At 53.6% G+C, this 12,705-nt stretch overlaps 1 protein-coding gene and 1 long non-coding RNA gene across 3 annotated transcripts in view; one reads left to right on the top strand and one right to left on the bottom strand.

The window, feature by feature from the left end:
- PCSK6 (proprotein convertase subtilisin/kexin type 6) overlaps positions 1 to 6,058 on the bottom strand; it is a 179,203-nt gene extending 173,145 nt beyond the window's left edge. For both annotated transcript variants that reach the window (XM_026510261.4, XM_048221121.2), the window contains exon 1: positions 5,771 to 6,058. In XM_026510261.4, coding sequence (XP_026366046.3) covers positions 5,771 to 6,058 — 288 coding nt within the window. The remainder of the gene's footprint in view (positions 1 to 5,770) is intronic.
- A 156-nt stretch (positions 6,059 to 6,214) lies between these two features.
- Positions 6,215 to 12,333, top strand: LOC123001666 (uncharacterized). The gene is made up of 3 exons (XR_006410781.3): positions 6,215 to 6,430; positions 6,876 to 6,960; positions 12,090 to 12,333. It is a non-coding gene; the product is annotated as an uncharacterized LOC123001666 (long non-coding RNA).
- The last annotated feature ends 372 nt before the right edge of the window (positions 12,334 to 12,705 follow it).

Here is a 12,705-nt window from a genome sequence, read left to right as displayed (position 1 = left end):
CTGGCAGCCCGCCTGACTTTTTACGTTCAGACTCAGAACCAACAAATTAGCTCAATACCCCAGGCAAAGCAAAAATGCAAGGGAAAGTATGGTGTCTAAGCGCCACTTTTAAGATAAACATCACTTCCAAAAGCTACAGATGCTGAGATGTCGTGATTTGGTTTGTGAGAATTTCTTACTGCCATTCTTTTCACATGGACAACGTGTCTGTTCTCGGGAGTCATCAGTGTCGAAGGCTGCAACGTACCTAGGTTAGGTGAGGCCCGTGTGGGCCCCAAGATGCTTTGAAGGACAGAGAAGCCTGGGAGGAGAACAGGGTTCCAGCGCTCTGGGTGTGGCTCCGTCCAAACAGCCCTGTGATCCCAGCCAGGCCTGCCGGTTCCCCAGGTCACCAACTGCTTGACAAGCAGACAGGCCCTGTGCAGGGGGTTTAAAGCAGGGGCTTCTCGCCCCAGGCCCACAGGCACCTGTGTGCCCACAGACAGGCTTCGGATGATCCAGGAACACCAGGACGTGTGCATATCATGTGCATTTTTCTTTTCTTTTTTTCCCCTCGCACATGTCACATGTATCTACGTATACGTGTGTGTATGTGTGTAGCTGTACATGTGTGTGTGCTGGCATACATGCACTCGTGTACGTGTCACCACATAAATTTTGTCACCCTATAAATTTTGATAGAAGAGCACAGAATGCTTAGACACATTTTGTACATCATTTGCATGTTACATACACCCATGTACCTATCTATGTAAATTACGAATTAGAACACCGCAGAGAGTTTCTTCCTTCCTCTGCCAGCGCCTTCCCCCTCCCTCCCTTCTTAGAGGCTGCTACCAACCTGAACTTGATGTGGATGCCGCCTACATGTGTAAGCGTTCATAAATAATATAGAATCACTTAGTGTGTTGTGTTTAAAGTTTACATAAATCCTACCGCACCGAGCATCTGCAACGTGCCTTTTCACTCGCCATCATTTTTGCGATTTATCTATGTAGATACCTGTCTGGTTAATGCCTTTCTAACTACCGTCTAGCATTCCATCAGTGACCATTTTGACTTCATTCTCCATTCTTCTACTCACGGATATTTAGGCTGTGTTTCCCTTCATTTACAAAATGCCTCTGGGACAGCACTTTGCAAGGCCCCTTGTGCCCTTGTGCCAGATCTCTCTAGTGGAAGTCCAGAGGTGAAGGCTCTGGTACAATTCCACCTCACTGCCAAGGGCCCAACTGCTCTCCGAGGTAGTTCTACTGATTTCCACTTCCACCAGCAGCACCGGGCAGCTCCGTGGTTCCACATCCTGCCAACGCTTGATACAAGCCCTTCTCCACGTCTGCCAATCCGATGGCGTGAAGCGGGCTCTCTCGTTGCTGCCTCGGGCTGTGTTGTCCCCATAACTCCCAGGGAGGCTGAGTGGCTTTTCTCAAGTTTCCTGGCCACTTGACATCCCTCTCCCAGCTTCTTCCCCCTCCCTCCTCAGAGGCTTCCCCTTCTTCCTCAAGTTCAGGCTACCTGAACTTGAGCTGGATGCTTCACACGGGGCTTTGACTCTCCTATGCACGCACTTCTCCATTTTTCTACCTGGCATTTCTCTTTTCCTTACTGATTTATTTGATTGCTTTTTATTTTATTATTTTTAAGATTTTATTTATTTATTTGAGAGTGAGAGAGAGTGAGTGAGAGAGAGAGCACAAGCTGGAGGGGGGAGGAGAGGGATAAACAGACACCCCCCCCCAGCAGGGAGCCCAATGCGGGGCTCAATACCAGGACCCTAGGATCATGACCTGAGCCAAAGGCAGGACGCTTCACCAACTGAGCCACTCAGGTGCCCTGATTTGTAGCTTTTTAGATAATCTGTGCACTAACCTGTGTGTTATATGCCACAGATACTTATTCTAGTCTATTATGTGCTTTTAAATTCTGTTATGATGTGTTTGTTATATAGAATCTTCATGGATCTATCTCTCCCTTTATTGGTTCTTTTCGTGTCTTGTTTAAGAAATCCTTTCCTGTCACAACATCATAAAGGTATTCCACTCCGGTTATTTCTAGCTGGAATTTATTGCTGGGTAGTGTGAGGTGAGGTCAGGATCCGATTGTTTTCCCGAGTCAATCCTCTCGGCGCCGTTGATTGAAATGCCCATCCCTTCCTATCCATCTGTAACACTTCTGTTCGCACGTACGAGTTCCCACACCTGCCCAGGTTTAAGTCAAATCCATTGTTTGGAGGGGACCATCCCCGGGGCCAATGTCCGACTGTCCTGATCACCCCAGCTTCATGGGAAATTTTGCTCTCTGGCAGAGCACATCCCTGCTTTTCCCCCCTTCTCAGAGTCATCTCAGGCATTCTGGGAACTTACTCTTCCATGTGAATTTTAGAATACGTTTGTGTGATTTCATATCCCATATAAAACCCTGTTGGCATGTCAACTAAATTACATTGAATTTAGAGATTAAGGGGGGGGCATGTGATAATCAGCCCTCCCATCCATGCACATGACTTATCCCTCCATTATTCAGGCCTTTTCTTTAATACATCTTTCAAATATTTTATAATCTGCTGGTAAGTTTCACATTTTTTTCAAAAGTGTATTCCTAGGTATCTAACGGCTTTTATTCTACAGTGTATTATCATTTCTTTTATCTTCTCAGATGCTGCTCTTGGATAGGCTGCTACTGTCGATCAAGCACCCTTCTCAGTTCTATGACTACTTATAATAGTCTCTAGGTTCTCTTGGATTATTCACGTAGTTATGCCATCTGTCAATAATGACATTTGATTCTTCCAAACTCTCCCTTCTTCCTTCCTTCTTTCTTCTTCCTTTCTTTCTTTTCCTTCTGTCCTTCCTTTATTCTTTTCTTTTCTTTTTTCTTTCTTTCTTTCTTTCTTTCTTTCTTTCTTTCTTTCTTTCTTTCTTTCTTCTTTCTTTCTTTCTTTCTTTCTTTCACATTGTGGTGCATTATCTGGGACTCAAGAATCATGATGAATAAAGGAGTAAAAAAAGAGGTTAAGTTTGTCTGGTTCCTAAAGATGCATATTTTTCAAAGGAGAAGATCCAGAGTCATGATCAATCTGAAAGGCTTCCATGCTCAAGAAAGGTGAATCACCACCCATCTCTACTTTTGCACCATGTTAAATACATGGAATGGGGTTGTTAGTTGCATGAAAGGGAGTAACACATTTGAGCCAGAAGTTAGAGCATCGCAAAGACCCACGAGAAAAGCAGGGCCGTAAGTCAGGGCAGGTACTGGGCATAACACTAAATGCCCGGTAAGGGTTTGGGGAAAGAGTCACACAAAGGACACTGAGACCAGAGAACGTCGCAGGAGACAAAGAGCAGGGAGCATAATTGTCAGAGGCGACACGCACTGTGTAGACACGAACAGCTTCCATGCCTTGCTTCCCCTCAGTCGCCTTATCCATAAATCAAAGCTAATAATATCTACAACTTATTTATGAGTCACAAATTCTCCTGGCTGAAAAAGGCAAATAAGGTTTTTAAAGAGTTCTTATTTAGCAGGTAGAGGGTGGAATGCTCCAGGCCGTTTCCACATTAGCAGTTCACTTGGGGGAGGGAGGGAGAAAAGCTGGTTTTGGAATAAAGAGTAATAGGCTCTCCTTGAGTAATCTCTCACACACGCCTCTGAGACTGGCCGGATCCCCAACCAACTAATCCCCTCCATTTGCAAAGGTCTCCAGAGGGGCACCCCCACCCCCAGCACCCTGCCTCCCAAGCCGAGCGACCAAGCTACGTGCAGTCCACCCTGGCTGCAATGGACAGGGCTGGGGAGACATTGAGTGACTCCCCCAGAATGTCCCAGGTCGGGGCAGGTACATACCTGAAGGAACCTTCCCCACAGGCAAAATGAGAACAGCAGACTTTGCGTATGAAATTCAACTCGGGCGAGTCTGACAGAAGTTGTTTCAAAGCCCTGGCATTTTTGATTCTGGTGGACAGGAACTGTGAGGGGGAATCACTGTGTGTGCCGCTCACGGCAATGTCCGGGAGCCTCACAGCTCAACTTCAGGTCCCCCCTGCTCCTTTAATTATAGGAGCCAGAAACCCAGGCACTTTGTAATTTACCAGGCAGCTTAAGAGTCACTTTTAGCTGAAGACAAATGGCCAGGCCACCTGGGCAGAGCAGTGAAGTGTAGCAGGAGCTGGGGCCCCGAGCAATGAATGGGGATGGAACCCTGAGGACCACCTTCCTTGGTCTGAACCATCAGCCAGCGAGACTGAGGAACCACAGGCAGAAACAAAGCCAGTGCTGCCAAAAGGCAAACACTTCAATCACAGGATGTTTGAAGATACCTGAGCAGTCAATAGAGATAGATAGATCTAGATACACAAAAGATAGGATGCCGTGCTCCCAGACACACTCAGACCTGCCGTGTGAAGTACAGGGCAAGCAGCAGAATCTGCTTTTCCAGAAGGCCGCCCATTTCACATTAGCAGCGTCTGTGCGGGACTTAAGACGCAGAAGAAATGTCATTTACATTAGGGCCACACCACACTTTGGTGGCTTCCATCACAGATAATGATGAAACTAAATTTAACACCGCCTGGCACCAGAGTTTGAGTTACGAGCTGGCACTTCCCTGTCTTTTCACTCGATCCTCAAAGTGTATAGTTTGTAGGAGGTTGGCTAACTGCACCGAAAGGTCCCCTGGTGGGACAGCACATTTCAGTCCCTGCAGCCCCTCCTCCACGGGCCATAAATCAACCCCTTGCCCCACGGCCACTCTGGTGGCCTTGGGGCAAGGAAAAGGGATATGCCTAGGTGGTCCTTTGGAGTTATGCCACCTTTGGGCCCAGGGCTTGTCCTCTCCTGCTAACCCAGTAATAGCGACAGCGACAGCCCAGGCCGTGGGAGGACTCTGGGCTCACTGACCAGGGTCAAGCCCTGGCCCCGGGTTTTGCTGCCAGCCAACACTGGATCTTCCCAACAACTGCAGCCAGTACACAATGACACCGCCCCTACAGATGAAGAGGATGGGGAAGTGACTTGCCTAAGGTCCTACAGCTAGTATGGGGAGAGCTGCTATTGGAACAGCGACAGAAGCCTACAAACAAAGCAAATTCCAGGGGCCTGGAGGAGTTTGCAACGCAGGACCCCCCCCCCCCTTCCCCCAGCCCCCTGCCGAGTCCTGAGCTGCCGGTAAAGCCTCTGACGGCTGCTTCCAGGCTCCGGCACCGGCCGCCCTCCCTCCCCTCCGGGAGCCGCGGACGCCGCCGAGAGAGCACGGGACACCAAGACTCTGGGCCATGCGCCTGTCACCGCCGAGCCGCGGCGGGCCGCCCTGGCGCGCGCTCAGGGTCTCGGGCCCCGCGCCGCCCGTCGAGGGCAGCGGGGTCGGCGTGGCGGAGCCAGGGCTCCGCGGCCAGTGAGAGCCTGGTGGACACTGAGGACAGCGCCCGCGGACAGAGCGCGGCGCCCGCGACTGGCTCCCTCTCCCGCCCCGCCGGGCAGGTGCCCGCGCCCGGCCCCTCGGCCCGCGGAACTGCACCCCCGGGCTCGCCAGGCCTGCGTGGGCGCCCCTGCGGGCCACCCGGTGGGCCCCGCCGAGCGTCCCGGGCGCCGCGTCCCCCGGCGACTCCCTGCAGGGCGCGCCGGCCGCCCCCCGACCGCTAGGGGCGAGCCGTTCGGGACCCTTGCCCAGCACGCGCGGCCGCGGCGGCGCCGGGAGCCGGAAGGAGGCGCCCCCTCGCGCCGTGCCCACCGGCGGCCGGGAAAGTTTTGGGCGCGCGGGACCGGCCGCACTCACCTGGCCCAAGTTGAGGTAGCCGTGCGCCGCGGCCACGCGGTCCGCCGCGGCCGGGCCGCCCAGCACTTGCACTGCCCAGTGGTTGGTGTAGACGGGGCGCGGCGGCGGCGGCGGCGCGGAGCAGGCGGCGGGCAGCGCGAGCAGCAGCAGCCAGCGCCAGCGCCAGGGGCGCGGCGCGAGCGGCCGGAGCCCGGGCCCGCCGGCGCCCCCCGCGTCCGCGTCCGCGGCGGCGGCGACTGCCCGGGGCGGCGGCCGGGGCCCGGGCGCAGGCGGCGCGCGCGGAGGCATGGCAGCGGCAGGCTCGCGCGGCGCCCGAGCGGCGAGTGCGCCGGGGGGTGGGGTGCCGCCTTTTAAAGCCGCTCCGCGGCGGGGAAGCGCCGCCGCCGCCGCTGCGGGCGGGAGCGAGGGAGGAGGAGGCGGCCGCGGCGCGTTCCCGCCCGCGCGGCCCGGTGGCGCCCCTGCGCCCGCGCTCGTGCGGCCCGCACCGGGACGGGCGCAAGCCGCGGGCCGGGCGGCGCGGAAGGCCCGAAACGCCCCCCACCGGGGAACTTCTCGCGGACTTTTGGGGCTCTCGGGACAGACAGGCCAGGGCGGCCCCGAGCGGCGGCCTTGGCCCCGCAGGTTCTACCAGGAGCCCCAGTGGCCCCGGGGACAGCTCAGGTGAGTCCAGACTGGTGGGCTGAGGCCCGGCGCCCTCCCACCCGTCGGGCATCCCGGGGGGCCTCGTTCACCAGGTCAAGTTTAATATTCTTTAAGGGTGGCCTTGCTCATCCCGGTGTGAGATGGTGGGCTTGTAAGGACTCTGGGTTCTAAGGGAAGGAAGCCACAAGGAAAGGCAGAGTCATGGTCCCGTTCAGAAAGGAGGCCTGATGGAAGATGCACGTTACGTGGGGGCAAAGACAGTCGACAAATGAGCCAGGTTCAGCGAGTGCGCAGGAGAAACCCATCAGCACAGCCCCGAGGCTACAGCCCACCTCGGGAGGCAGGTGGTACAGGTGAATCCCCAAGCTGTCCACTTCGTAGCGTGTTCTCGGGCACGTTGCTGTCCTTGTCGAGCGCGGGGCTCCACCCGTAAATGGGGATGACCATAGTCTCTTCCCCGTAGGGCTGTTTTGAGGATGACATGAGCTCTTGCCACGCAATAAGCTGCCCATAAACGTTTGTGTTTACGAGCTCGGGGCCGCCACATGGTAAGTGTTCACTTGTGTAGACTTTTACCGCTCCCACTGAGCTGGGACCAGTCAGTGGGAAAGTGATTTGAATCACCCTTGCCCCTGCTGCCCGGAGCAGCCTAGAATGCACCAGATAATTATTTGGTGCACCCTGGAGAATTACAGAAATGTTCACCCTGTGAAGGAGCAAATGGTGAGAGGCGAGGACCCCTTCGGGATCTCTTCTCCCATTACTTTCAATACCTGTTGGTCCCAACTGGCCTCATGTGGAAAGCAAGCCTTTAACCCTGATTAATACAGGAGAGGAAACAAAACATAGGTCCAGGAGGCCTTGAGGTGGGAGGGCAAAACCACAGATTTGATGTTCAGTGTCTAGAAGAAAATCCTGTACAGAGCTCACTTGAGTCTGTGGCTTGGCACACAGAGGTTGGGCAATGAGGGGCAGGAGGGGTGGGGAGACAGCAGGATCCACGGAGGTGGCTTCCCCAGGTCCTTTCCAGCCTCCCTCTCAGGAGCCCTTTGGTTTCGTAACCCACATGATTCATCCTTTCTGCAGGCGTGAGTCACCCCGAATGGAGGTGGGAGAACGGGAGGTGTGGTGGGAGGCCCAACAGGGACAAGCCAAATCCTTATTCACAAGGGCTCCTACCAGGGGCCCCTTTTGGAACCCAGGGGTTGATTTCCCACACGTTTTTCTCTTTTCTGCACTAGAAGCAACTTCTCCCACCTTCCTTCCCCTGGCCAAGCGGGGTCAGCTTCCTGGGCAGACACTCGAGACCTGCCCCAAGGTGCAAAATGCAGGCCCCTTGCTTCCCGAAACACTTGCCCGCCCCTACCCACTTAAGAGACAGGAGGCCCCAGGGTGAGCTAGGCTGCCCTAGAGGAGATCACACAACCTCTATCCGGCAGACACATAGCCAGAACCCCCAGCCTGTCTCTTCCTGAGGTCACCCTACCTGTCCACAGAGAAAGGACGCTGGACTGAGTCAGGAGGCTGGATTAGAGGCCTCACTCTGTAACTTACCAGCAATACATCGGGGCAACACCTGTCACCTTTCTGGCCCCTGCCACCTGGACTGTGTCTCAGCTCTGTCCCAGATCCTGTGTTGTACTTCTTCAAGTGTGTGGCCCTCTTCAAAATAATGCTACGCTGCACATAATCTAAGTTATTATGAAGCAACTTGTCCCTCCCAAGAGGGTCCCCCCAAGACAGCAGTGATTTTAACAGGCAGAGATAAGGGTTTTTCCATAATAATTTGGTAGATTAAGGGATTCAGCCCACTGAACTGAGGAGCCTAAAATGCATCTGAATTTTTATTTGGTGGGATCTGAATTTATTTTATTAACAGATCTGGTCCTTTCAGGCTAAACTTTGCATTTATTGTGGAAGTGCCCGGGCACTGTCTTGACTTCAATGTTATAGGAAGACCAGCTTCCCACAATGAACACCCTAAATCAGATCACCTCTTGCGGGTTTCCTATTGATTTACACCGTGAGAGGATTAGCCAGTCACGGAAGTACCGGCCCTTGCATTGTGATAGGATCTGTAACAGAACTTGGCTGGTCTTCCAGCCAAGGGGGGGATTTACTCCTCACTTAGGCTCCAGCTCCCCAGATGGCCCTTGAAGGTCCCACAGCTGGGGGCAGGGGCCAGGGTGGATGGGGGTGAGAGGGCTGATCCCCGTATGTCAGGAGGCCTGGAGAGAGACAAGACATGGACCAGAAAGGTGATTGGAGTCTGGTCATATTTCAGAAGGTTTTTAAAGATTATTTTATTTATTTATTTGAGAGAGAGCAAGAGCATGAGTAGGGGAGAGGGGCAGATGGAGAGGGGGAAGCAGACTCCCCATTGAGCAGGGAGCCTGACTCAGGGAGCCTGAGATCATGACCTGAGCCGAAGTCAGATGCTTCACCGACTGAGCCACCCAGGCGCCCCCATATTTCAGAAGTTTTAGAAAATACTAATACGGAGATGTGGTTTTATTTTATTTTATTTTATTTATTTATTTGGCAGAGAGAGAGACAGCCAGCGAGAGAGGGAACACAAGCAGGGGGAGTGGGAGAGGAAGAAGCAGGCTCCCAGCAGAGCAGGGAGCCCGATGTGGGGCTTCATCCCAGGACCCTGGGATCATGGCCTGAGCCAAAGGCAGACGCTTAACAACTGAGCCACCCAGGCGCCCCGAGATGTGGTATTTATACTAGACTCTTCCCCAATCGGACAAAAGGAGGGGTCATCACTGGGAAGATGTTATTGATGTCTGTGTTCTCGGGCCCACACTTGACCCCTTCACAGCAAGTGCAGAATTGCACAGCTGGGGCCAAGGACTGCCCAGTACCGCCAGGACCGCTGGGCGGCAGAAGGCACCACACAGCCCTCTGGAAATTCAATGCACAAGTTGCATCCGTTTAAGCAATAAGCGCTTTGCTGAGAAATTGCATTTTGGAGCTGTGCTCAGTCCCACGGGCCAGGGGGGCCTCCCTCAAGGAACGTCCGATGGGTACCACCTTCAGGATATTGGAGAAGAGCATGCAGTCAAAGGCCGGCTTCACCATGATTCACATGCCACCTCAGGCACGTTGCTCCAGTATCTTCTGCTGGAAACGGCAGTCGTGGTGTTGTCCCCGGGGCCGGACCCTAGGAGGCCAACAGGAGCTGATGCACTCAGAGCCCCGGCCCAGCACCTGCTACTGCTGAGTGAGCACTCAACAGTGGTGACAGTGGTGACCGCGCTGCTGCTGGGTGCCAGGAGCCCTAGACTGAGCGGATGGACCGGGCAAGGCTGCACACTCTGCCCCTCTGTGGGATTCACGGGCGTGTAAACGCTCTACCCTTCAGCCGAGCCTAGTTGCATGTTTTCCCAACTTTTAGCATCCTGGACAAGGGAGGGCCTAGGAAAGATCAGACCTCTCCCCTGCCCCTTCACCCTAGTCCCTGAGAAACCTTTCCCTGGCCCTGGGTCTCTACAAACCAGGAGTCCCCCCAGCTGGCTCCACTTTCTCCCATTCACACTTCTCGTTTCTCTCCTTTCCATCCATCCCAAATCCCCCCACAGCTGCTCCCTCTGTGTGGTGGGGCAGGGCTCTTCCCCTTCTCCATCCTTCTGGGAGCTCTGCCTTCCACTCTGTGTTAATGCCCATAGATCTTGACATTTCCTAAGTGTGGGTTCTGATTCATGTTGGACTCTACTCCTCTCGTCGGGGTGTGTTGGGGGGGGAATGTTTGACCATCTCAGGTGGGGCAGGGAATGGAGCAGCACAAAGCCCACTCCATTCCTGCCCACTCTTTGCCTCTCTGGTTAGACTCCCTTTATATCTAGATCCTCGTTGTCTTAAGAAAGAGCCTTGTAAAAACTGCTTCTCCTGCAAAACAATTATCTAGCAATTATGTATCTTAGTGTTCCTTTCATACACTCCATTGTGGAAATTTAGTGTCAAACAAGGAATTTAGGAGCAAAAAAGCAGAAACTCCCTGAGAAACTCTTCCTGACTAACAAGGCGAGATTTGCAATTTATCTGGTTTCCCTTTTTGCCTTGGCTTCCAGGAGGCCCAGAGCCACGTGTGATAGAAAATCACAGTTGTTTATTTCCTCCTCCCACAGCAGTTAGAATGCCTTTGATTTTAAGTGCTAGAATACCCAACTAAAAGACGCATGAACAGTAAAGATGGCATTTGGTGCTAAGTAGATCCAGGGTTGTTAACTCAGGAGCTCAGTGATGTCAGGTCTCAAGATAGCTTTTCTGGGGGCACCTGGGTGGCTCAGTGGGTTAAGTGATTGCCTTTAGCTCAGGTCATGATCTAGGGTCCTGGGATCAAGCCCCACATCAGGCTCCCTGCTCAGTGGGGAGCCTGCTTTTCCATCTCTCACTCCCCCTGCTTGTGTGCACGCACGCATGCTCTCTCTCTGTCTCTCTCTCTGTCAAATAAATAAATAAAATCTTTAATAATTATTTAAAAAAGATAGCTTTTCTGTACTTTGCCTCGCTTTCTCCTCCTGTGCCTAAATCACTCCCTCAGACTGGAGCTCTTTAGTCTCTCAAGATAGCACCCAAAGAAGGAAGGGTGGCACACCCAGTTCGTTTCCCCTCAGGCCCTACTGATCAGAACTGGGTCACCAGCCCACCCCATCTGCCATGTCATCACTGACCACATGAATGGGTTACCCAGGTTGGTTTGTAGAGGTCTTGGTTTTTCTCCTGGGGAAGCATTACTGCCCCCGGAGTGAGCAACACCAGAGATCTGTTTGCAAGAGGCCGTTCTAAGAAGGCTGTTGGCTGGGCACCCACCCTGTTCCACCACCTCCTTCTCTGTTTCTATTCTGTCCCCTTCCTATAGATCCTGCTGGCACAGGGTGGACTACAAATGAATATTTATTGAAGGGAGGGAGAGAAGGAAGGAAGTCTGCTTAGGGGCAGCCCCCCACCCTCATGCCAAGCAGAGCCTTAGGACCACATCGCACTTCACCCAAGTCTGGCAGGATATGCATCTTATTCCTGTGTGAAGATATCACTCCGACTCCGGGCTGAGTTTCGGGTTCATTGCCTAAGTACTCTTCCCGAGTGAGAATAAATTAGAAGTTGGCTCCCTTCATAGTCACGGCAAATGGAGCGAGGCAGAAGATGAGGTGGGAGTCGGGGGTTTGCAGTCACAGGCCAGGGAGAAGAAGAGCTAGACACGCGTCCCTTCTAGACAAGAATCATTTTGGGAACCTGGGTGTATAAATAGATAGTGGAGAAAGTGCGTGCCAGGGGACATAAACCAAGTAGCCTGGCTGCAGAGGGTGGCAGAATTGGCTGTTCAGATTCTTCCTGGAAAGTTCCCCTTCCTGGAAAGCAGATCGCACCCTCCAGCTTCTCTCTTCCTCCAAGGTAACAAGGGCCAGGAGGCACAAACACGGTTATTTTTCTGCCCTCCTATTCCTGGGGAAGAGGGTCTCTCTGCCCCTCTCCAAAGCCGCCCCTGCCTTGTTGCCTGGTCCTCATGGCATCCCTCCCTCTGTGAGATCATGCTCTGCTGAAACAGTCAACTTCTCCTCTCCCCAGATCGTTCCCTCAGCAGCATATTTATCGGAGCCCCTCACCCTACAAAGGCACCGTCGCCGTCTTGTCCCTTCAAACCATCTCTCTTCCCCTCCTCCTTCCTTTGCAGGCAAGGTCCTGGAAAAGGTCACTTTGCTCTTCACCTGAGTGTCACCCTAGACCCAGCTCCCTCCTGACTCAGCAGCTGCACCCACAGTGGCAATCAACCAACCAACCAGCTGGAGAAGAAACAAAACCACCTGGGTCTCCCTGGACATTCCTCATTACACACCTCTGCAGTCATCCTGAAAACCAAAACCCACTGTTCTCAGTGGCTGTTTCTGCCTTCTTGCTGCAAGCCACACTCGTCCCCACCCCCCCGCCCCTGCCGCCTTGCTTGCTTCCTCCTTAGCTCTTTCCAAGGAGAGACCTCCCCATCCCATCCCACCCCACCCTGTCCCCCGCACCTGCCCTGTGGCTCTGCCTCGCCCCCCACCCCACCCCGCCCTTGCTGTAGGTGGACACGCCCTGCTCCTGTGGGGCACCTCTACTCCAGTCTCGCCTGACCCCACCCCATCTCACCAGGGTGTCCCTGCGCCAACTGCTGAATTGTCTCTGTGCACTTCTCTTGGCTGCGATTCTACTGCTGAATTATCTCTATTTCATGACAAACATGCTATTATTCCATCCAGCTTAAAATTTTTTTTTAAATAAAAACACCTTGGAAAAAAAATGGAAGCTACCCT

This window comes from Ursus arctos, unplaced genomic scaffold (genome assembly GCF_023065955.2).
Source record: "Ursus arctos isolate Adak ecotype North America unplaced genomic scaffold, UrsArc2.0 scaffold_28, whole genome shotgun sequence".
In the NCBI taxonomy this organism is placed as follows: domain Eukaryota; kingdom Metazoa; phylum Chordata; class Mammalia; order Carnivora; family Ursidae; genus Ursus; species Ursus arctos.
The sequence above is the reverse complement of the archived record's forward strand: the minus strand, read 5'-3'. Positions and strand labels throughout refer to the sequence as shown.